The sequence below is a fragment of the Mesoplodon densirostris genome, chromosome 10, assembly GCF_025265405.1.
Source record: "Mesoplodon densirostris isolate mMesDen1 chromosome 10, mMesDen1 primary haplotype, whole genome shotgun sequence".
NCBI lineage: Eukaryota > Metazoa > Chordata > Mammalia > Artiodactyla > Ziphiidae > Mesoplodon > Mesoplodon densirostris.
In genome coordinates, this window is record NC_082670.1 from 70334771 (window position 1) to 70360405 (window position 25635).

At 50.2% G+C, this 25635-nt stretch overlaps 1 protein-coding gene across 5 annotated transcripts in view; it reads right to left on the bottom strand.

The window, feature by feature from the left end:
• Positions 1–3508: 3508 nt before the first annotated feature.
• PFKFB4 (6-phosphofructo-2-kinase/fructose-2,6-biphosphatase 4) overlaps positions 3509–25635 on the bottom strand; it is a 40223-nt gene continuing 18096 nt past the window's right edge. For 3 of the 5 annotated variants that reach the window (XM_060109232.1, XM_060109234.1, XM_060109231.1), the window contains exons 5-14: positions 24445–24519; positions 24027–24083; positions 23490–23611; positions 21599–21806; positions 20893–21039; positions 10220–10324; positions 8388–8517; positions 8220–8282; positions 7274–7338; positions 3509–5460 (exon numbers count right to left, since the gene is read on the bottom strand). In XM_060109232.1, the coding sequence (XP_059965215.1) occupies positions 5401–5460; positions 7274–7338; positions 8220–8282; positions 8388–8517; positions 10220–10324; positions 20893–21039; positions 21599–21806; positions 23490–23611; positions 24027–24083; positions 24445–24519 (1032 nt within the window). In that variant the 3' untranslated portion in view covers positions 3509–5400. Of the gene's footprint in view, positions 5461–5482; positions 7339–8219; positions 8283–8387; positions 8518–10219; positions 10325–20892; positions 21040–21598; positions 21807–23489; positions 23612–24026; positions 24084–24444; positions 24520–25635 lie in introns of those variants that run through there. The other 2 variants (XM_060109233.1, XM_060109230.1) reach the window with 2 other exon arrangements.

Below are 25635 nucleotides of genomic sequence, written 5' to 3' on the forward strand. Positions count from 1 at the left end.
GTCCCAGGTTCGATCCCTAGTCAGGGAACTAGATCCCACATGCATGCCGCAACTAAGAGTTTGCATGCCACAACTAAGGAGCCAGCGAGCCGCAACTAAGGAGCCCACCTACTGCAACTAAGACCCAGTGCAACCAAATAAATAAATATTTTTTAAAAAGACTATTTTCTGCTGGGACCTTTATGTGGCAGTCAAGCTGCATATGGGAACTCTGCATGGGGCCAAAGCAATACCGAATGATGCTCAGAAAGCCCAGTGTCCCGCGGTGTGGGTGGCAGGGTATGGGTGGCATCAGCCTAGGACTGACCCACAGGGCCAGGAGCATGAGAGCTAAGTAGAGCACAGCTCTCCTGCCATTCCTCTTCACCAGCACCTGGGCTCCCTTCCTCCATTTCAGAAGGCAGAAATGCCAGACATCCACTTCCCAGCTTCCTTTGCCCGAGGTCCAGCCAATCAGATGTACCCTCCTTGGAATCAGATGTACCTTCCCTAGAGTCAGACATACCTTCCCTGGAGTGTGCCTAGCAGGCTGGTGACCAGAGCCTCTGCAGTGGTGGGGGTCACGGCAGCCGGGTAGCAGCATGCAGTGTCTGCCAAAGCAGAACTGTAACTTGGGCATGGCCTCTTTGTCTTGTCCTCCTGTGTCCTTGGTGGTTCTGGGAGCTACACAAGTTCATTTGCATAAATTCCATTTCTGATTATGTTGAGCAGAGTCAGTTTCCTCCAACTGATAAAGTTGTCAGCAGGTGACCAGGGAAATGGGGGGTGCATCCAGAGTGGACGTTTGCCTGGCTGGAGTTAAAGGCAGTGGAAATCCGGCCAGGATGAAGGGAAAGCCTTTGGCAACCCCAGCAGGCTGAGGAGACAGAGCTAGCTAGTACAGCCATGCCTCAGGAAGATTCACTCATTCATTCAAAATAAATGTTGGACTGAATTTATCAGGGACAACTCACCTTTTCCCTGAGTCCCTGGAGACGACCCAGAACATAGTCCTTCACCAAGGCCCTAGGAAGTTCATCGCTGAGAAGTTTCCATTTGCCAGGCCTGCTGTAACAAAGTACCACACCCTGAGTGGCTCAAACAACAGAAACTTACTGTCTCATAGTTCTGGAGGCTGGAAGCTTGAAGCCAGGATGTCAGCAGGATTCAAGCTGTCTCTGAAGTTGCTAGGGAATTTTGGATTAGGGGCGCACCCTACTCCAGTATGACTTCATCTTAATTTATGACACCTGCAACCACCCTATTTCCACATAAGGTCACATTATGAGGTACCGGGGGTTAGGTCTTCAATGTATTAATTTGGGGGACACAATTTGACCCATAAGTACCATAGTCACGGCTGTCCACGGGTCAGAGATTCTGGTTGGAGACACTATAGTTGAAATGCCTCCTTGATTTCAATGCAGATACCAGGATCTTTGGCAGGAGCACCAGGCCCCTAAGACAAAAACTGATGGGGAAGCCAGCAGAGCCCTACTGGATGTGTATGACAAAAGAACTAGAGGGGTGACCACCAGAGACCTGACTGCAGAGGATAGGATCTCTCACCAATTTTCCAGATAAGATCAGTTCACAAACCCAGGGGCCCTTGAAGGAAGTGGGGTGGGTGCCCTTTAAGGTGAGCCCTGTGAAGACAGCCCAGCTTCATGCTGGTACTTTCCCCACAGCCCTTCCCAAAGAGACCTGTGGCCATTAGCCAGGGTTTGACAGATACCACTTGTGGTCTACCCCATTTTCCACTTTTAATAGAACAGTTTTTGTTTAAACAACAATGTGCCCAGTCCCAGGGGATGAATAATGATTGGTCTAAACCAAACATGGCAACTCGCCTTTACAGGTGATAATTATATTTTATTAATATATAATATACAATCATATTATAAATATAATTCAAATGTTGCTGAAACCTATGCCTTTGTAACAATATTTCATTCTATCCAAATATCCTCTGATCCTACCTGATGGCCACTGTTTCCTAGCAACCCAAAATGCTACAAAATTCTTCAACCTAACCATATATAATCGCTCTTTCTAGGTTGTGGTAGAACAGTGAACCTGAAGAAAAATTCTATAGTGTTATATTTCATTCCTTCTGTTGTGGCTTTACTGTTAAAATCTGCAAAACCTTCTTCAGAAAGTGCAAGGAAGCCTCTAAGGAGGTCAGGTATCCACTCCAGGAGCTCTATGCCCGGAGACAGGGTGGGGACCATTCAGCGGTCCCCCAACCTCACGTACCAGGAAGACAGTCATAGCTGATATCACTCTGAGCCTGGGGATGAAGCCCAAGGGGTTCCTGTCATCCACTGTGACACAGCCACCCTCTGCCCTGACACACTAGGAAAGGCAAATGCCAGCAATGTTATGTCCATGGAGGAAAACCCTTGCAACACCCCAGCCCCAGGGCAGGTGTGGAAAGTCCAACAAAATTCTGAGGCATGGGGAGAAGGGATAAATTAGAAGCTTGGGATTAACATATACATACTACTATATATAAAACAGATGACAAGGACCTACTGTATAGTACAGGGAACTCTACTCAATATTCTGTGATCACCTATATGGGAAAGAATCTGAAAAAGAATGAATACATGTATACATATAACTGAATCACTATGCTGTACACCTGAAACTAACACAACATTGTAAATCAACTATACTCCAATAGGACACGGGTTCGAGCCCTGGTCCGGGAAGATCCCACACGCCGTGGAGCAACTAAGCCCGTGCACCACAACTACTAAGCTTGTGTTCTAGAGCCCGCGAGCCACAACTACTGAGCCCAAGAGCCACAACTACTGAGCCCACGTGCCACAACTACTGAAGCCCGTGCGCCTAGAGCCCATGCTCTGCACCAAGAGAAGCCATGGCACTGAGAAGCCCACGCACTGCAAGGAAGAGTAGCCCCCGCTCGCCACAACTAGAGAAAGCCTGCGCGTAGCAACAGACCCAACACAGACAAAATTAAAAATAAATAAACAAATTTATTTTTTTAAAAAAACAACTATACTTCAATAAATTTTTTTTAATGCAAAAGGAAAAAAAAATTCTAAGGCATAGGAAAGGGTACCTCTTGTCACCATCTTCCCCACGCCAGAAGTGACAAAGAACAGCAGAGAATCAGCCAGCACACTCCACCCACAGCCTTATGCAGGCCCTCCATCCTCGACCCAGCCTCTGGTTCCCCTCTCCAGGGATGCCAGTATTTGGGACCCACATTTCCAGGGACCCCAGATCCCCCCCTACGTCTGCTTCTGTCTCAGTGGTGAGGGCCCAGCAACCTAGGTCAGCCCAGGGAAAACCCGGGCCCTGCCCAGGGCTCACTCCAGGGCAAGACAGTTTCCGCTCCAGGGATGGGTAGTCATGGGGGTGGGAGCTGGACCAAGGGTCCATACAGACGTGTTGGGAGGGAGCGCAGCACAGGGGTTTGCAGAGCCGCTGGAAAGAACCTCACCAGTGGCGAGCTGGCCACACAACACAACCTTAGATTGTTCTTTTTTAAAAAAGTATTTATTGCAAAGAATGTTGGACACAGTGTGACATGTGGCCGAGATCCAACAACATCCATTCCAGGGTGAGCAGGAAACATGTCTGCAACAGGAGCACATCAACCGTCCCGGCTACAACCGGGCAGCCAGCCAGGTGGACGGCTGCCCATGCAAAGCTGGCTCCGGGTGAGCCCTGCTGGGATCCCAGACTTCCCTCTGCCCCATCCCAGTCCTTGTGACACGTCTCCAGTAGCTCCTGGCTGCCCTCTGGACAGAGAGAAAAGGCCTCGCTGGTCTCACCTCAGCCAGCCTGAGGTCTTGGAGAGGTGGTGACATCTAGATGTACATGCCGCTGACCAAAGGGACCTGCTATGGCCAACAACTGAACATGACCAAAAGTCACCAATACTCTGGTGGACATGGAAGCAAAGGCTGCAGTCCCCACATCCCAAAGGCAATAGCGTGGCCCTCTGGCCCTGGGTCTAAGGGGCCTGGGGCTCTGACAGGAGATAAGTCCAGAAGGAGGGTACTGCCACAGCTCTGTCCTGGATATCTCTCCACCCACATCTGTCCATAGCTGCTGTGGCACTCGAGGCCGAGAGGCCATCAGCCTGGGCCAGGGACACAGGATCCTGGGGCCTGACTTCACCAAGGACCACCATCTGTGGACAGCAGCGCATCCAACTACAAATCCACACACTTCCTCACCCAGCCTCACAACTTGCTGGCCAGCCTGTTCTCCCAGCTACAAAATGGAGCCAGAACCCACGGCCCAGCCCAACTCCCTGGGCCCAAAAGAACTCAGGGGCGTGACAGATGGCAGGCTTCCCGAGGTCGTTTTCATCAGGCTCCTGTGTACAAGAATCAGAAGCTGGGAAAATCCTGCCCTGGCCGGGGCTGCCTCCAGCTCTGGGCTTTCCCGTGCTTAGTCCCGTGGGTAGAGGTCGACAAACGCCAGGACAGACTTTGCAGGACCATGCAAGCTTTTCCGAATCCTTCACAGCAAATGCAGGTCCCTGCCACCAGTGTACCCTCTTGCGTGGACACAGGCAGCAGCGGGCAAGGTAGCCCAGGGGCATGGCCGGGAGAGGAAGATGGGAGGGCAGCCTCTCCCTCGAGCACTGGGAAGGGCGACTCATACAACTGTCCCGTCTTCACGTCTTTCTTTACATGTTGCACCATGAGAGCAGTTGGAGAGGGGTGGCCTTGGCTACCAGCTCCCACGAGTATTCCAGTGTAGGCATAATTGGGAAGGGGTAATCGCAAACACCCTGCTCCCTGCATGATTCTGTGCATTCCCATGTGCTGAAGTGAACACACTGCTTTCCTGAGCGTCCACAAATGCAGACGCACGGACCGAAGGGTCTGGCCAGAGGAGGTGGCTGCCTTGGCGGAAGCTCTTCAGTTCCTGGCGAGGCAGGATAGGGATGGCTCTTTCCCGCTTACTGAAGCAGCAGCAGCTCATGAACACCTTGCCTCTGGCTCAGGAAGTGGCCAAAGAGAGGGCAGCAGAGCCCTGGCAGGGGTCCCCAGGTCTACCCAGGCAGCTCGGCCTCAGTGGGTGGAAACATCACAGCAAGTGCTTTCCATTTCACATTTTTGGGTTTCACACTTCACAAAGCCCACCCGGCCGGTAAGAGAGAACAGAAGGATCAGGGGCTGGGAAACCTCTCACCAGCCCGGTGCAGATGCAGTCAGGCCAAGTGGTTTTTAGCAGCAGGTTGGGCACCGCATACAACCCTGACACTGTCAACAAGGAAACAGGTGGGCTGGGACTGGGATTCTGGGTGCCACCAGCCATGCATGGCTTTGAGGGTGTTCCTGTGTGGTGACTGTCACACAGACCAGAGGGCCTGGAATGACCTCGTCCGCAGAGATCAACACCTGCCCGGGGGTCGCAGTGGACGACACACGGTCACTGGTGAGCAGGGACCGTGACAAGGGCTTCCTCTGGAGGCCGAGAGATGTCTACATTCTGCACAAAATTAAACACACAGAACACTGACCCTTTGCCAAGGACAGACAGTCACCACTATCTGCTTTGCTCATCGTTATGGCCGCTGGACTCACATTCTCACCCCAAGGAGCCCCGGCCACAGGACTTAGACCCCGACCTTTCCTAAGAGCCTGGGGTCAAGAGCCTCTTGACACGTGGTGGGTGACAAACACCAGAACAAAGGTGGGGGATAAAGGACACCTCCAGTTCCTGCTTGCTCCTTGCAGGCAGGTCAGGCATTACCCAGAGTGAGGCCATCCCCGCCTCCTGCCTCAGGTCTGCGTCAGGTGGGGAGAAACAGCTGGCCGGGAAGGGGACCAGCTCCTGAGGGTGCCCTCCTCCCGGCTACGTCGGTGTGTCGGTGGACAGGTGTCAGATATGGCCCCAGCAGCCTGAGGACACCTCCTGTTCTGCAGCCTGGTCTGTCCCCTGAGAGCTGAGGCACCGGGCCCCCTGCACCTCCTGAACAGCCCCCCTCCCCTGCCTCAGCTGCAGAGCCCAGTTCTGTCCACAGCCGGCTGAGTTCAGGGCATCTCAGGCCTAAGGGATGGGGGTCAGAGACTCCCCTCAACTCTGCAAGACTATGTGATCCTATGTGATCCCTAATCTTGGTGGTCCAACGGAGCAGGTCACCAATGACCTGGGCCACAGCCCAGATCTGCAGGGAGGGAATCATGGCCCCTATGGCCACACTCCTGAGTTCACAGGGCTGGCCACTGGAATTGTAGGGGCAGGTGCAACTCTCACTGGGGGCAGGCTTCCCAAGGGCCCCTTTCTCACCACAACCTGCCCCCAGGGATGGGCCAGGACCTGGAGATCCTGCCCACCTTAAAAGGAACCATCCCAGAACCTGTGGCCAACAGAAGTTTGCCTCTCAGAAGCGCCTACCCAGAGGCAGGCAGGGTGCCTGCCAACTACCCCATGGTCATGTTGTCTCCTGCAAATGGACCAGGGCACCAGCCCTTGATGCTTGCTGGGTCCAGGGGCCTCTTTCACCATCACCTCGTCAGTGCTGGGGACCCAACGCCTTCTGGGCTTTCCTCAGCACGAGGGGCCTCTTGGGACATCTTCCCCTGAGACCTGTGTGTGCCAGACTGGGCCTGCATCGGACTCTCAGGGCAAACAGGGAAGAGGTTTACACAATGACTGGTTCTGGTGAGGGGAAGCAGCCTTAGGAAACAGGAGGACACGCCCACACACCTCAGCCTGCGGGGCCCAAGGCCCGCACCCTGGGCAGGGGCCCAAGGCCCAGCACGTCCCATTGTGGATGGCAGAGGCATGACTAAGGCCCCAGGAGCCTTCCTGGTGCAACAGACTCTGGGAATGGGGCCCAGAGGGGCGGTCCTGCTCTTGGCCTCAGTGGGAGAGGAAACCAACATGGCAGAAGGATCCCACATGGGCCTGAAGTGCTTCTGGACAACACTTCAAGGAGCTTCTATCTTTAACGCTGGGGGAACACAGAACAGAGACGTGTCCTTCCGCAGGCAGGTCTCTACGCAGCACCAAGACACCCTCAGCCTCTGCACGGCCCTTTCCGCAACAAAGCAGGACATTTTTCATTTTTACTTTTTAAAGGTGCTCAAGTTGGACAGGTGCTCATGAGGCCTGGGCTGGTGGGACATGGAAGCGCCTGCCCGCTGTAGGCCTCTAGCCTCTGTTCTGGCCACAGCGTCACCCTGACAGAGAATTCTAGCTCACTCAGTAGGTGCCTCAGCTGGGCCTGGCCCTGGTGGTTGCTGTGTCTGGACCCCCAGGAACGTGCCCACCACCCCAGCAGTGACCCGGCTGCTACCTGAGGCCTGTCCCGGTGCGTGTTCACGGCCGCCACATTCAGGAATATGGACTCCACTTTACAACCTGCCAAAGGGAAGATGCAAATCCATTCCCCCTCCTGAAAGGCAGCTGAGCCACAGGGGTAGAAGCTTCTCCCAGGAGGAGGCTTTCGGTACTGTGGGGCTGAGCAGACGCCTCAGCCTCACTCCAGTCCTCCCACCTTAGGCAGCTCCGGAGGCCCCGTGAGGAAGCACTAGGCAGCGTGTCAGGCCCGAGCCTCTGGGCCACTGCCCAGCGCAGGCTCGCCGAGGAGCCCAGGCACCAGGCAGAGCCACAGTGAGGATGAGCGGCCCACCTCGGGGGCTGAGGGCGGTCTGAGAAGCAACAAGCCTAGCTCAGTGAGGGGTCACTACGCTGAGCAGACCCGCACCCAGCCCTGTCTCACACTTGAGGTGGGATCACCATGGTGCCAGGCGCTCAGTGCAAAGGGGGACGAGGCGATTAACACGCACTGGGATGACTTCAGCTGCCACTGAGCTTTACAGTCATTGTCCCGAGGGCACAACCATGTGAGAGTGCCTCGACCAGTGTTGAAGGGGAGGAGTCGGGACCCAGGAGGTTAGGAAGTTGCGTGAGGCCTCTGCTGGCAGAGCCCAAGGCAGAGGCGCATATTTTCAGGTCCGGGTCCTGGGGGCCTTGGGGCTTTCTGGGGGATTTTGGAGAAACCAGTAGAAAAGCCCCTCATGTGGGTGGGTGATGGTTAAGGAAGGATCACTGGGGAGGCTTCCTGCGGCCACAGGAATTAAAACAAAAAAAATTAAAAAGCAAATTGGGAAAGGTGGTGGGGTGGAAGGAGGAGGAATGAGCCTCTAATGAAATTTTCAAGGGAGGGGTTTGCCGAAAACCACGGAACCCTGCAGACAGCCAGTCTGGCAACCAGGTCAGCATGCGGGAAGCTTCTTTACCATAAGCCACAGGGGTCAGCTTCAGGACTGTGTGCAGCGGACACTTGAGGTAAGGCAGCTGTTCTGTGGACACAGACGGAGAGGGCTGGCACCAGGGATACCCAGGTGACAGTCCCCTTCAATCTCTCTCACACACACATCCCACCTCCCCAGGGGCAGCGTCCGCACCTGCCGCCTTGTCAAGGAAGTAGGCCAGGAGGCAGCGCATCACAGCCTGGTGGCAGATGACCAGCACGTTCTCTTGCCGCTCCAGCTCCATGATGACAGGCTCGAGTCGCTGGACGAGGTCCTCATAGGACTGCAAGGGCAAGTGGGAAGCGTCCCTCAACCCAGCTCCGGGGGTAGGGATGGAGATGTTCTGGGTAGTGGGCTACCTCCTCCTGAACTCCTCACCATTCTGGGAGGTTAGTGAGGACTGGCAGTCTGACAAAGGGATCACCTCCCCTATCCCAGGGCCAGGTCCCAGTAGGACCGAGAGGGCAGGGCTGGGGCTTAGGCTGCGTCCAAGGGGCCACCTCCATGCCCATCCTGGGGTCCTTTGCTGAACCCTCAGCTACTGGAATTCACATGCTGGCAACTGACGACAGGTGGAGAAGACACGGCTCCCTTCCTCCCCACCGCACGTGGAGTACACAGAACGAGGCTTGTGGGGAGGGGAAGCAAAAACCTACCAAACTTCCCAGAGTACAACCTGTCAGAATGCCTGAGCTCCCAGGAAGGACCCTCATGGTCTGCCTGCCCTGTACCTCCCCTGGGTGCCGTGAGGGAGCCCTTGGATCAACCCCGGTGACTGGCAGGTCTAGAGCTTTTCACTGGGAGACCCAGCCCTGGGGGTTCACCCCTGTTTGCACACAGTGAGCCGTCCTTCAGAAAAAAAAAAGGCCTCAAGCTTGGAGCTGAGTTTGCCCCATGATTTGATTGGGAGTAATAACAACATGACTTGTGCCAGCCCCTGGTATTTCTGGGGAAATCCTAGATTGCTCCTTTTGGCAACTAACTTCCCTACCAATTTCCCCCCTCTATTCTCAAGTTTGAGCAGCCAGATGCTTTGTTTCTTTTTACTGTTATCTGGTTTGGTTCTAAATCTGGGCTCTCCCTCACAGTATGATGTGGGGAAATATCAATGCTACCCGAAGCTGTCCTACTCCCGAGGACAGCACAGCATAGGCACCTGTGAGCCTGGCATTTGGGCGGGGGGTTTCTACATGTGTACGTGTATGTGTGTATGCAAACCTGTGTGTCTGTGGGAGGTATTTTTATTTGGCCACTGCCCCAGGTCACGTCCTAGAAGTGGGAGATACATGAGTCAAAGGTGACACTGGGGGCTTCCCTGGTGGCACAGTGGTTGAGAGTCCACCTGCCGATGCAGGGGGCACGGGTTCATGCCCCAGTCCGGGAGGATCCCACATGTCATGGAGCGGCTGGGCCTGTGAGCCATGGCCGCTGAGCCTGCGCGTGCGGAGCCTGTGCTCCACAACAGGAGAGGCCACAACAGTGAGAGGCCCACGTACCGCGGAAAAAAAAAAAAGGTGACACTGTTTCTACCCGGGGCCTGGCCTGAGGCAAGAGCCAGTCTGAGGGGAGGTGCCAGTGCAGGTAACTTATGGTAGTCACGACTCACCTGGGGAAAATGAATCCCTAGGTCTGGATTCAGGGCTAGGGGTGGTGTCTGGAGCCGCAGGGAGGTTGGGGTCACCCTATGACACTCCCAGGGATGGGGAAAGTAAAGATGGGAGTGATGGGAAACAGGGCTCCAGTAGGCCTCAGGGTTAGGATTCCTGGGCAGCACTGCTCACCCACCACCCAAGGAGGCGCCTGCAGCCTGGGCCACGGCTGAGAAGTGGTGGAGGTGACGCACACACCCAGGCTGCCTACCTCTGAGGCCAGGCCCCTCCTGCTGCCCACGGAGCCTCTGCAGAGCCCCTTGGGGCCCTCAGTCACAGGCGGTCCTCCCAGGCAGGCAGCAGGTGGCTGGGACTAAGCCCCCATATCCCACCTACCTCCCCCTTGGGGTACCGGTACCGGTACTTGTCCTGGTCTCGCAGGGCAAATTCCAGTGGATAATGATCCTGAATTTCCTCGTAGGTCATTTCCTCACAGACGCCCTAGGGAGACACTGCAGTCATCACACCACCCACACCAGGCCCAGGGATCAGCCCTGTGTCAGGGGGAGGGCATTTCCTGGACCACAGGGCCTCTCCCAGCTGGGAAGAGCAGGCACCCTGGGAACACTAAGCAGGGGCAGCCTCACATTTGGAAAAAGCTATCACACGTCTTTTCCACCCACTCATCGTCCATCCATTCAGTTTATGCCATAAAATAAACACAGAAATGTTAACTATGTGTCTTTTCTAATGTGTCTTTTTGTCTTCTGTGCTATGGAAATACTACAGCAGAGTATGGATTATTGTACAGGCTATAAAGTAACATTTCCCTCGTGCCATTCAGGATATATACACACGCACAGCATAGAGTATCGTATACAAATTCCATTTTAAAACAAAACAGAAGAGCCCAGGAAAATGTGTGGACTGACCAGTGTCAGTCCTTCCAAGGCTCAAGCCAAGAACCAGCACACAGGAGGTGCCCAGAGAGGAAGCAATAAAACGCCCGTAATAAAAAGCTGCTGGTCTATTTACAATACCCTGGTCATGGAAGCAACCGAAATGCCCATCGACAGACGAATGGATAAAGAAGATGTGGTACATATATATACAATGGAATATTACTCAGCCATAAAAAGGAACGAAATTGGGTCATTTGTAGAGACGTGGATGGACCTAGAGACTGTCATACAGAGTGAAGTAAGTCAGAAAGAGAAAAACAAATATCGTATATTAACGCATATATGTGGAACCTAGAAAATGGTACAGATGAACCGGTTTGCAGGGCAGAAATTGAGACACAGATGTAGAGAACAAACATATGGACACCAAGGGGGGTAAGCAGCGGGGTGGTGGTGGTGGTGGTGTGATGAATTGGGTGATTGGGATTGATATGTATACACTGATGTGTATAAAATTGATGACTAATAAGGACCTGCTGTATAAAAAAATAAATAAAATAAATTCAAAAAAAAGATGTGAGAAACTATAAAGTGGGGGTCGGGAGAACAAACTGTGACACTACAATTCATAACACACACAATAAACAAATTATTCTGAAAAATAAAAAATAAAATAAAATAAAAAATAAAAAGCTGCTGGTTTCTACCTTTGTCCTCGGGGTTTTTTTCCTAGACAAAGCCTTGGGGGCAAAGTTGTCTATTAAAAAGGAAAGAGGATGAGGAAAATGTAAACCTATAAATGCCTATATCAAAAAAAAAAAGATCTCATATCACTAATCTAATCTTCTACCTTAAGATATTGGAGGGACTTCCCTGGTGGCACAGTGGTTAAGAATCCGCCTGCCAATGTAGGGGACAAGGGTTCAATCCCTGGTCCAGGAAGATCCCACATGCCGCGGAGCAACTAAGCCTGCATGCCAAAACTACTGAGCCCATGTGCCACAACTACTGAAGCCTGCGTGCCTAGAGCCTGCACTCCACAACAAGAGAAGCCACCACAGTGAGAAGCCCACGCACTGCAATGAAGAGTAGCCCCTGCTCACTGCAACTAGAGAAAGCCTGCGCACAGCAACGAAGACCTAATGCAGCCATAAATAAATAAATAAATTTATTAAAAAAAAAAAAGTTACTGGAAAAAGAACAAATTAAACCCAAAGCAAGCAGAAGTAAGGAAATAATACAAATTAGAACACAAATTCATTAAATAGAAAAAAGCAACGAAATCAAAAGTTGGTTCTTTGAAAAGATCAACAGAATTCACAAAACTTTTGCTAGAGTGACAGGAAAAAGGAAAGCTCTAATTATTAAACCAGGAGTGAAAGGGGGATATTACTACAAAGCTTACAGAAATAAAAAAGATTATAAGGGAATACTATGCACAGTTATATGCCAACAAATAAGACAACTTAGGTGAAATAGGAAAATTCCTACAAAGACACAAACTACCTGTTGTGAGTTGAATACTTCCCCCCAAAAGATACGCTGAAGTCCTAACCCCTGGGAACTGTGAATGTGACCTTATGTGGAAATAGTCTTTGCAGATATAATCAAGTAGATGAGGTCCAATGACTGATGCCCTTTTAAGAAGGCCATGTAAAGACATAGAGAGACACACACAGGGAAGAAGCCCATGTAATGAGGGAGACAGGGATTGCAGTGATGCACCTATAAGCCAAGGAATGTTGGCAGCCACCAGGAACCTGCTAAAAATATGGGCATTAAAAGGGATTGGGGGCAGGGGCTTCCCTGGTGGCGCAGGGGTTGAGAGTCCTCCTGCCAATGCAGGGGACACGGGTTCGAGCCCTCTCCGGGAGGATCCCACATTCCGTGGAGCAGCTAAGCCCGTGCGCCACAACTACTGAGCCTGCACTCTGGAGTCCAAGAGCCACAACTACTGAGCCCACGTGCCACAACTGCTGAGCCCGTGTGCCTGGAGCCTGTGCTCCGCAACGGGAGCAGCCACTGCAGTGAGATGCCCACGCGCTGCAACGAAGAGCGGCCCCCACCCTCCGCAACTAGAGAAAGCCTGTGCGCAGCAACACAGCCAAAATATAAATAAATAAATTTATAAAATAAAAGTGATTGGAGGGGACTTCCCTGGTGGCACAGTGGTTAGGAATCCACCTGCCAATGCAGGGGACACGGGTTCAAGCCCTGGTCCAGGAAGATCTCACATGCCACAGAGCAATTAAGCCCGTGTGCCACGGCTACTGAAGCCCACGTGTGCCTAGAGCCCATGCTCCGCCACAAGAGAAGCCACCACAATGAGAACGCCACACACCACAATGAGGAGTAGCTCCCGCTTGTCGCAACTAGAGAAAAGCCTGTGCGCAGCAACGAAGACCCAACGCAGCCAAAAATAAATTAATTAATTAAAAACAAAAAAGATTAGGGAGATTCCCTGGCGGTCCAGTGGTTAGAACCCCATGCTTTCACTGCTGAGAGCCCGGGTTCAATCCCTGGTCGGGGAACTAAGATTCCACAAGCCACAGTGTGGCCAAAAAAAGTGATTAGGGTGATGGCTCAGAAGGAAGTGAAGGACAGTAGAGAAAGCCTCTCTTGCCTTAGAGAATACGTATATTATCATGAACAGAATGTTGCTAGAAATATGAATGTTTAGGGACTCCTCTGGAGGTCCAGTGGTTAGGACTCCGTGCTTTCACTGCTGTGGCCCCAGGTTCAATCCTTGGTCAGGGAACTAAGATCACGCAAACTGTGTGGTGCAGCCAAAAAAAAAGAGAGAGAGAGAGAAAAGGCAATCTTTATCATAAAGCAGCAGAGAACTTGGCTGAACTGTGTTCTAGTGTGGGCAGCTATAACAAAAAAGGCAGATAGGGGCTTCCCTGGTGGCACAGTGGTTGAGAGTCCGCCTGCCGATGCAGGGGATACGGGTTCGTGCCCCGGTCTGGGAAGATCCCACATGCTGTGGAGTGGCTGGGCCCGTAAGCCATGGCCGCTGAGCCTGCGCGTCCGGAGCCCGTGCTCCACAACGGGAGAGGCCACAACAGTGAGAGGCCCGCGTACCCGCAAAAAAAAAAAAAAAAAAAGCAGATAATGACAAGTGATAAGGAGGATGCAGAGAAATCAGAACCCTCATACACTGCTGGTGGGAATGTAAAATGGTGCAGCCACTTTGGAAAACAGCCTGGCAGTTTCTAACAAGCTTAAACGGAGATAACATGGGGGACTCCCTGGCGTCCCAGTGGTTGGGACTCTGTGCTTTCACTGCCAAGGGCCTGGGTTCAATCCCTGGTCAGGGAGCTAAGATCCCACAGGTCACACAGCACAGCCAAAATAAAAAAATAAAACAAACAAAAAGACGTAGAGTTAACATATGACCTAGCAATTCCACTCCTGGCTATGTACCCAAAAGAAATGAAAACATGTCCACACAAAAACTTGTACGTTCAGAGCAACATCATTCCTAAAGCCAAAAAATGGCAACTACCCAAATGCCCATCGACTGGTGAATGGATAAATAACATGTGGTATATCCATACAGTGGGATATTATTCGGCAATATACAGGAACAAAATACTGATACATTCTACCACAGGAGGAATGAAATGTCCAGAATAGGCCAATCTATAGAGACAGAAAACAGATTGGTGGTAGCCTAGGGCTGGGGGGAAGGACTGGAAGGAAATGGGGGTATGGGTACAGGGTTGCTTTTTGGAACAACAAAAATGTTCTAAAGTTGATTGTGGTGATGGTTGCATAACTCTGTGAATATACTAAAAACGATTGAATTGTACAATCTAAATAGGTGAACTGTATCATATGTGAATCATACCTCAATACCTCGATAAAGCTGTTGTTTTTTTGTGGTACGCGGGCCTCTCAACTGTTGTGGCCTCTCCCATTGCGGAGCACAGGCTCCAGATGCGCAGGCTCAGTAGCCATGGCTCACGGGCCCAGCCGCTCCGCGGCATGTGGGATCTTCCCGGAACAGGGCACGAACCTGTGTCCCCTGCATCGGCAGGCGGACTCTCAACCACTGCGCCACCAGGGAAGCCCAAAAGCTGTTGTTTTTAAAAAAGGAAAAATAAGACAGTAAATTGTGGACTGGGCTAAGAAAAAAAATCACAACGTTAAAATAGAAGACTAGCCCAAGGCTGTTTACCAGAACAGAGGAAAGACCAAAGATAAACATGGAAAGATGACTAACAGATCATAGATACTAGAATAGTTTCTAAACTAAAGATAAAGAAGGGAATCCAGTGTATCTAGGAAAATAATCAGATTAACCTCAAAGAAAAAAGCCAAGGCTTCTCTGGGAAACCAAATGCAACAGCCATATCCATGCCCTTGGAAGGCAGACACCAGACCCCTAACCTGCGTCAGGGAGCTGCTATTTGCACGAGAAAGAACTCAGGGCTGGAAACCTCCTGTAACTCCCACCAGCCACAGCTGATGAAAGCCCACAAAATGGGTTAAATGAGCTATAAAATGGGTCACAGAAATTGCTTACTCTTTTGAAAGAGTTCGTCAATTCTAAAGAAGAGCTACAACAGATAAAAAAAACAAAACAAAACATGATGCTATACTCTGCCCAATTACAGTAAAAAAAAAAAAAAAAAGGGCAGAAAGGAAACAAATGGAAATAACACATCCTCATAATTCCCAACAGAGTGAAGAATTATTTTCCTGTTACTAATTTTGATAAGTATATTTTAGTTATTCCTTTATTTACAAGCATTCTGCTTAAGAATGTTTTTGAAAAGCTGTAAGGTAATGACTACTGGAATAAAAACACTGCTTGCCTTCCAAATCACAGAAAAGATGATGTTTATACAGAAAAAAAAAAATGAGATGAAGAGAAATCTGCAAGGTACTGGGGGAAAAAAAGGACAAAGATAGCGATTGTAATAATAAATATGAATGGGTTTAGATTCCTAAATGAAAAAAGCTCTCAGGCCAAAAAATAAACCAAAGATATGCTCCTTTCATCTAAAGAAATGACAGAAAAAGATTAAAAATAAAAGGGAGTAGGCATGGGCTTCCCTGGTGGCGCAGTGGTTGAGAGTCCGCCTGCCGATGCAGGGGACACAGGCTCGTGCCCCGGTCTGGGAAGAACAAAAAGCAAGGATGGCAAATTAAAACCAAAGTGAGATACCACCTCACACTCATTAGAATGGCTACTGTAAAAAAAAAAACAAAACAGAAAAATAACAAGTGTTGGCACAGATGTGGAGAAATCAGAACACTCGTGCACTGTTGGTAGGAAAGTATAATGGTGCAGTTGCTATGGAAAAAAGTATAGCGGTTCCTCAAAAAAATAAAAATAGAATTACCATATGATCCAACAATTCCACTTCTACATACGTACCAAAAAGAAATGAAAGCAGTGTTTCAAAGAGATATTTATATACCCATGTTCATAGCAGCCCGATGCACAATAGCTAAAAGGTGGAAGCAACCCAAATGTCCATAGATAAATGAATGGATAAGCAAAATGTGGTATATACATACAATGGAACCATATTCAAGCTTAAAAATGTGATTCTGACATATGCTACAACATGGATGGACCTTGAGGACATTATGATAAGTGAAATAAACCAGTCACAAAAAGACAAATACTATATGATTCCACTTATGTGACATACTTAGAGACAGAAAAATCATACAGACAGAATCAAAGAGACAGAAGGTAAAATGGTAGTTGTCAGAGGCTGGGTGGGAAGGAGAAATGGGGGTTACTGTTTAATGGGTATAGAGTTTCCATTTTATAAGGGGAAAAGAGTTCTGGAGATGGGGACTTCCCTGGTGGTCCAGTGGGTAAGACTCCGCACTCCCAATGCAGGGGGCCCAGGTTCAATCCCTGGTCAGGGAACTAGATCCCGCATGCATGATGTAATGAAGATCCCACGTGCCACAACTAAGACCCCACACAGCCAAAAATAAAGTAAATAAATAAATAAATCCGCATGCCACAACTAAGACTGCGCATGCCGCAACTAAAGATCCTGCATGCCGCAACAAAGATCCCACATGCCGCAACTAAGACCCGGTGCAACCTAAATAAATAAATCAATATTTAAAAAGTAAATAAATTTATTAACATGGTTACAAAAATAAAACTATTTAAAAAAAAGAGTTCTGGAGATGGATGGTGGTGATGACTGTACATTATGAATGTATTTAATACCACTGAACTGTGCACGTAAAAATTGTTGTTAAGATGATAAGTATTATGTTATGTGCATTTTGCCAAAAAAAAATTGGAAAAAGAAAACCAGGGATGATAATATTCAAATTAGTCAAAGTATAAATCCATGCAAAAAGTGTTTTATCTTGAAACAGGAACCTTCCAAAATGAAGGCTGAGCCACAGTGGAGTAACTGGTACCAGATTTGCTCTCAGCCCAACACAAACAATTAAAAAAAACTGGACAAAATGTATGCAACAATTGTTTGTAGACACTAGACAACAGGCAGAGCAGGGCTGTGATCTTCCAGAAGGGACACAAGGAGCCTATGACTGCAGCAATTTACTGCAGGCACTTCCTGGACTACAGAGCATCACAAGAAAAGAAGAAGACACAAAAAAGAACGAAACTGAACCCCTAGAGCTTAAAAACGTAACGCCTGAAATATGAAGTTCACTGGATGCTGGATGAGTTTAACAAAAATAGCAGTAAAGATAAGTGAGCTTGAAGATATAGCAATAGAAACTATCCAAACAGAAACTTGGAAAGAACAAAAGACTGAGAAACAATGAACAGAAGCTCAGTGATCTGTGGGATTATCCCATAGGTTCTATATACTATACCAAATGGTCTAACATACAAGAAGTTGGAGTCCAGGGTAGGAGACAGGGTAGCAGAAAATATATTTAAAGAAATGATATCTTAAATTTTTTTTCAAACTCATATTTAGAAATCCAGAAATCCAAGAATCTCAATGAACTCCAGGCAGGATAAACATAAAGTAAAACATACCAAAGCACATCATAATCCAATCGCTTAAAATCAATAATAAAGAGAAAATAGAGTAAAAGAAGATACATTATATACAAAACGAAGACAAGAATGACAGAAAACTTCTTGCTAGAAAACAGTGTGACCCAGAAGACAATAGAGGTGATCCAATGGTGGTACGGTGGTTAAGAATCTGCCTTCCAATGCAGGGGACAAGGGTTTGATCCCTTGTTGGGGAACGAAGATCCCACATGCCACGGGGCAACTAAGCCCATGCACCACAACTAGAGAGAAGCCCACACACCACAACTACTGAGCCCATGCCCCCTAGAGCCCGCACGCCACAACTAGAGAAGCCCGCACGCTGAAAAGAGAAGCCCACACGCCGAAACTAGAGAAGAGCCTGCATGCTGAAACGAAGAGTCTGTGCACCGCAATGAAGACCCAGTGCAGCCAAAAAAAAAAAAAAAAAAAAAAGAAGAAGAAGACAACAATGGAACAGCATCTTTTAAATGCTGAAACAGAAGGAAGTCTGTGCTGTTTCCTCTCATCTGCCCCTCCATATCCTTCTGCTTCTCCACCTGCTCTCTGCCCCAGGAGGTTGACCTTTGTGCATGCACCTACAAGGCTCCCATGGCCACTAATGTCTTGTTGGGCTAGGCCATGGGGAACACTGGCAGGAGGTCACAGGGAGGGAGGAGAGTGAGGCTGAGATGTTTATTCTGACTCCCTCCTGAAGAAGTTGCCTGCAGTGGTCTAGGCCCTCACCCAAGGTTCCATCCCACCAGCTGCCCTTTACTCACTGCTCCCTGTCCCCAGGTTCCTATATCCTCTCTCTCCTCTGCCCAAGGGAAGCAATGGTCCCTGTTGTTACGAGGTCCCTATATCCTGCCCATTATCTTTGAAAAAAGGTCCTTTTATAAATCCTCATTGAATTAACCTAATTGGAGTGGCCATCTGTTTCCTTTTATGTCCCACAAATTCCTAAGTCATGAATTTTACTTTATAATAAAACATCAAAATACGTGAAGAAAAAAAGGTAAAATAATGCAAAATTCTTGAAAATTCAAGAAAAATCAACAAAATTATAATTAGAGTGTATTTAACATTCAACTATTGATTTTTGATGATCAAACAAAAAAAAGACAGAAAATTTGAATGATATAATTAAAGTTGAAATTAATGAGATACACAAACTTTTTCTTTTGAAAATTTTCAAACATATAGAAAAGTACAGGGCTTCCCTTGTGGTGCAGTGGTTGAGAATCCACCTGCCAATGCAGGGGACACAGGTTCGAGCCCTGGTCAGGGAAGACCCCACATGCTGCAGAGCAACTAAGCCTGTGCACCACAACTACTGAGCCTGCGCTCTAGAGCCTGCATGCCACAACTACTGAGCCCACACGCTTAGAGCCCATGCTCCACAACAAGAGAAGCCACTGCAATGAGAAGCCCGCACACCGCAACGAAGAGTAACCACCGCTCACCACAACTAGAGAAAGCCTGTACGCAGCAACAAGGACCCAAAGCAGCCAAAAAATAATAATAACTAATAAATAAATAAATAATAAATAGACTTTCTAAAAAAAAAAAGAATATACGACAGAAACACAAGGCACTTAAACTGGGAAGGTAACAACTGGATTATCCTTATTTCAGAAGATATGATAACTCCCTGAGATAAAGCTATGATAATCAACTGAAAAAGTACTAGAGCAAATAAAAGAATGGTCACAGGTTTTCTGTGGACCGGCAATAACCAGACGGGGGACAAGACCTTATTCACAAAGAGGCTTCCTCCATGAGGCCACGTGGCCCAAGCTCCCAAGGGACCCTCTGGAGATGTCCCTGGTTAACAGCCCACTGTCAGCCTTCCTGGCCTGGCTCCCTACATGAATGCTGTGCCTGTGGCCCTTCCCATCTCATAATGCCATGGACGCCCCCTTTCCCTTCCCCAATCTTTTCCAGCGGGGATGGATTCCATGGCATGTGGCTTCATCACCTTCCTCCCTACTCCTCACCTCCTCTGTCCAACCTGATTCCATCTCATCCACAGGGACACAAATGAACAAGCTCGCAAGCTGAATGAGTGTCTACCTTTTCCACAGCTGCATCCATCTGCTGGGGGTGGAGGATCGCCCCCAGAACACAGACAAGGGGGCCACAGAAGACTCCTGGTCTCCAGACAAGCCAACTCTTCCCCTTTGCTAACGCCCACTGGAAACTCCTCCTTCCTTTCACTCTTGAGTGAAACCTCCATGAAGTTCTGAGACACAGTACTCTATAGCCACCTGCACCCCTCTCCTCTCCTAATACCTTGGAATCTGGGCCTCCGCCACCACTCAGGGCCTCCTGTAGTCTCATTCTCTCCCTTTCTTCCAGCCCCTCACCATCAGCTTACACATGGCCAAGTCTCCCTTGACTCTGAGTCCATTGCCCCCCACTCACTTCCCCACCCATTCCCATTGGGCACCAAACCAGTAGGCTCATGCCAAGAATCCCAGTGCTCCTGGGCTTCCCTGGTGGCACAGTGGTTGAGAGTCCGCCTGCCGATACAGGGGACATGGGTTCGTGCCCCGGTCTGGGAGGATCCCACATGCCACGGAGCGGCTGGGCCTGTGAGCCATGGCCGCTGAGCCTGCGCGTCCGGAGCCTGTGCTCCGCAACGGGAAAGGCCACAACAGTGAGAGGGCCGTGTACCGCCAAAAAAAAAAAAAAAAAAAGCATGACAAGCCAGCTGGTAGGCAAAATGGCTGAAGAGGGTCAAAAGGTATAAACTTCCAGTTATAAGACAAATAAGCCCTGGGAATGTAATGTACAGCATGGTGATTATAATTAACAATATGTATCATATATTTGAAAATTGCTAAGAGAGTATGTCTTGAAAGTTCTCATCACAAGAAGAATAAAATTTGTAACTATGTGGTGATGGATGTTAACTAAACTTATTGTGATAATTATTTCACAATACATACATACATCAAATAATCACTTTGTACACCTAGATAGTTACATACAAAAGAAGGGAAGGAGGGAGGCAGGGAAGGAGGGAGGGATGAATCAGAACCCTAAACAATAATGAAATGTTAAAGAAAAAGCTCTCCCTGACCCCCTTCAACACTGTCACCCTGGGTGAGCACAGCTGTGCCCAGAGCTGGGCAGGGGAGGGAAGAGATGGTGATTACCGCATCAATCTCGTTGAGAACTTTCCACTGCTCATAAGGCACACCCAGGGCCTCAGCCGTCTGGATTGTCCTCTTCATCTGGCTTGTCCAAACCTTTAGGTCCTTGATGTTCTGATCCCTGATGAACTGGGCCAGACTCCTGGCAAACTGAAACACATCACAAGCAAATTCAGATGCACAGGTCCTGGGCTGTCCTCAAAGGGTCCACGGGGCCCAGCCTTAGAGAAAACAGCTTTGGTAAAAAACACGAACTAACTCTCGATGACACCAACACCCACACCCACAAGTGCTGTCCTTGTGCATTCTTCCGAGACGCTCAGTGTAGTTCCAGCTGTGGCTCATCAGGTCCCCTGCCAGTGCTCACCCCCCGACCATGTGCCCTAGGCTGTATGACCTTCCCACTGAGGTTTCAGTATCTCCCCTGGACTGTGGCACAGCATCAGCTGCACTGTAGGGACTCAGCTCACTCCCAGAATGGCATTGCCTCTCCAGGGAAAGGGAATCAGCTGGTGAGAGCTCGCGTGCAAGCCAGAGATCCAGGCATCTGCTTGGTGACCTTCCCTATATAATGGGAACATTCCAGACTGAATGATGTCATCCACCTGGACTGCATGTTAGCTGGAGTCCAGCACCAGCACACGCATATGCACACAAAAATAAACACATGCGCGCACAAACACACACACACACACACACACACACTGACCTCCCTGCCCCGGGCGGACAGTCCTGGGTCCCCGCCAATCCGGCCCTTGAGGTTGAGCTCACTTTCCCCGTGCCGGCAGAGGTAGATAGAGCGGGGCGTCACGTGGATGTTCATGAGGTAATACACAATGCGGCTCTGGATGTGGTCAGCCACGCGGTTCACAATGTAGCTCTGCCCCACGTCCATGATCTTGATGTAGGACAGATCCCTTTCCAGAGAAGGTAGAGAGAAGCCTGTGAGTGTGACCGGGATCCTTGAGGCCACGCCCTGCCAGCTCCAGGAACCATCCTCAGAGCCTTGCATCTCTGACCCCACCAGGCTTGAGACCACAACACACAGGACTGCCAGCTGGTACGCGAGTGATGGGGGTGAGGTGGGAGCAACACGACACGCATGACATACAGACAAACCCCGTGAGAGGTGCTCCACACTCATCATGCTCCCAAAAGGTGACATTCAAAGCGAGGGGTCAGTCCTACCACATCGGGACCTTCATCGCTGCTCTATGTCCCCCGGGCCCCTCTTGCCTACCTATGAGCTCTCAACGTACTATCTGTAAGGTGAACAAGAGATAGTTTTTTCCAGGATTGACCTGGAAGTAGTTGGCAAGCGCGCTTCCCCTCCAGTCTTCCTGGTCAGCCATCCATGGGCCTGGCCTTTACTTCCCCCAGCGAACCCTCCCCCAAGAACCCAGCCTGGGTCATGCGTGTGTGCCGAGTGGTTGCCATGTCCCACACCAGGCAGCAGGTGGACGAGACAAAAGCAAAGGAGGATGGTGCTGGTGGCAGCAGCCAATAAGCCCAGCCCCGCCGCTTTCCCTGCTTTGGACCAGTGCAGCCCTGCAGCGTGGAGAACAGAGCCACAAGGAGCGATGCCATGCTGGGGAGAGACCAGGAGGACCACAGAGGCCGGGGCAGCAGCACCGGATCAGCGCCAGCCTCGCTGAGGGGACTCAGTCCAGGGACTGTCCCTCAAACATCCCAGAAAACATCCCCCCAGCAGTCACTTGACTTCTTTCATTTGTAACTATATATTCATACGTAATTATAAACAACCCAAGTACAAGTTCATATTCCACCCTTTTCACTTAATGCTACACAACATACACTTTCCCATGTCTCTTCAGCATGATTTATAAGGACTGTGTAATACTTTATTCAGTTATTAAAGTTAACTTAATTACTTAAGTGTTACTCACTTAACCACTGCCCCCACTTCTGCTATAATACAGGAGTTGGCAAACTATGGCCAGCAAGTCAAACTCAGCCTGGTTTTGTAAATACAGTTTTATGGGAACACAGTCATGCCCATTTATTTACGTATCATCTATGTCCCTTTAGTACTAAACGGCAGAGTTAACTAGCTGCAACAGAGACTGTATGCCCCCAAAGCCTAAAATATCTACCACCTGAGCCTTTACGGAAAGAGCTTGCCGGTGGCTGGCTGCTGTCCCCACCCAGCACTCAGTGCCACAGATCCCTGTTCCAGAGGGAGGCCCGCAGGGCTCACAAGCACTGGTTACTGCTAGCTGTTCGTAGGCAGGGTCTGGGCACCCCTTCCCCTTCTCAAAATACAGACCACCCACTGAAAGAAGAGCGTGTACTGTTTGCAAAAGCCTTGTGGGAAGACCCTCTAAATAGAAAACAGGCTTGATTTTCTGATGGAATAGCAGAAAACTGTGACTCACAGAGCTCCAGATAAAGCAGCTACGGTTCTGCAAGTCACCCCTGGGCCATGATTTCCACCCCAAGGAAAGAAACAAAACAGGACAGATCATCTCTGCCCGCGGAGGTGGTCCCTCAGCCACCACCTTGAGGGGCCACAGGAGGCAGCCGAGTGGACCCCACCTACCACCCACCGCAGGCGAGGACACAGTGCTGCTCTGCCTCACCTGTCCAGGTCCTCGTCCAGTGACTCATATGAATTCTCATAGCACTCGATGCGCCTCATGAAGTCCTCCGTGGCCTCATCGCTATCGTGGTTGACATAGTCAGGGCTGCCCAGTTTCACTTGCTGCCGGGGTCAGGCACAGAGCAAGGACACATCAGGGCCGGAGGCCAAGCAGGTCGGAGACCAAGGAGGATGCTGGGTCAGGGGGAGGCTGGGAAGGAGGACTGGCCTCCCAGGGGGACTGGTCCCATTAGGAAGAGTCCAGTGGCTCCCTGGTCCCAGCTCCCATACCAGTGCTAAGAGAGTATTACTGGCAATCCTGTGATCGCAGTCCCTCATCTTTGGGGGATGAGGGACTGCAATCGGGTGGGCAGTCCCCACCCGACCCAGAGATCTACCGCCTTCCCCCCTACCCACAATGTTCAAGAAGACCAAGTTAAGGTCGGCCCAGGCACCAGCCTAACCTGGAGATGGACCTCACTGTCACAGGCCATCTTGGCTGTATTACTGCTCCCACAAGGTCAGGTGCACCACTCACCACGATGTTGGCAGCTATGACCTCAGGATCCACACAGATGGACTCAACAAAAAAGGTCTGCATCAAAGACCAGGGTGGGCAGGAGGGAAGGAACCAGAGACACATTTAGGGCCCTGAGCCTGGCTCCCCGGAGCTCCCTACCCACTGAGGGCCATGCTGCCCAGAGGCCCTTCTTCAAGGGGTGGGGTCAGGTCAAGGAGCACAGAACCAAAGCAGGTGCTGCCCTATGAAGGACTCTCCCACCAAGACCCCCACTTCCTCAGAAAGATAACTCCAGGTGGAGAGAAAATCAGTATCCCAAATCCACTCAGGAGCCCACCTGCCTGATGCCAGTGGGCCTCAGGAGGCCGAGAAAGTGGCCCCAGAGGGCCCGAACGTGCCACGGCCCAACCAAGGAGGTAAGCCAAGGAGGCCTCACCTTGTAGCCATTCTGTTCCCCAAAATTAAAGATGGTCGCTCTCCGTTCTCGGGTGGTATTTGTTGCATCAAACACCTAGGACCAAAATGGGGTTAACTCAGCCTCTGGCCCTGGAGAAGGTGGGAGGCCACCTGACAGTTGTAGCACAGGGACTGGATTTCTCATCAGGACCAGTTGCCGTTCGGCCATCCGCCTGGCCAGTCTCCTTCAGACCTGCAGTGGCTGGGCTGGTCCTCCCCTTCCTTGGGGAGCACCCCAAGGAAGCTGGAAGCAGGGCAGCAGGCACTCACTCACAAGACTTCCAGTGAAACTAGTTAAACTTGGAGAACTAAACCCATGTTTACTTCCACTCCATCCTGTCACCCCAGTAAAATGGACAGGAGAGGAGAGGAGATGGGAAATGTCAACACAGTTTTTTAAGATAGACATATGGTAACTGGCTCAGAGAGACAGAGAAAACCAAACACAAACCTATACCAACCAGAGCACACCTGCTTGTGCAGAACCACGGTCGTCAGGAACAGGGCACAGGCATCTCTGAAAAAAGGGACAAGTGTGCAGAAGAAACCAGAGGACTGGCTGGCGGTGCAAGTGGAGCCCCAGGCCCCCTCCTTGCCTTCTCCAGGCAGGCTGTGACCTGCCCCTGGGGCCTGGTCAGCACTCAGGTGCAGCCCACCCAAGCAGCTTTTATAGCGTAACTTTTTACAAAGGGCATTTGACCAGGGCTCACTGGATGCTCCAGCAAAACCTCTAACATGAAAAACAAAGACTAAATCAAACAGAATAAAAGGAACTTCAAGAAATGAGGACAGGGAGGGACTTCCCTGGTGGCGCAGTGGTTAAGAATCCACCTGCCAATGCAGGGGACTCGGGTTCGATCCCTGGTCCGGGAAGATCCCACATGCCGCGGAGCAACTAAGCCTGTGCGCCACAACTACTGAGCCTGCGCTCTAGACCCTGCGAGCCACAACTACTGAGCCTGCGCTCTAGACCCTGTGAGCCACAACTACTGAAGCCTGTGCGCTTAGAGCCCGTGTTCCACAACAAGAGAAGCCACCACAATGAGAAGCATGCGCACCAAAATGAAGAGTAGCCCCCACTCACCACAACTAGAGAAAGCCCGCGTGCAGCAACGAAGACCCAACGCAGCCAAAAATAAATAAAAAATAAATAAATTCATTAAAAAAAAAA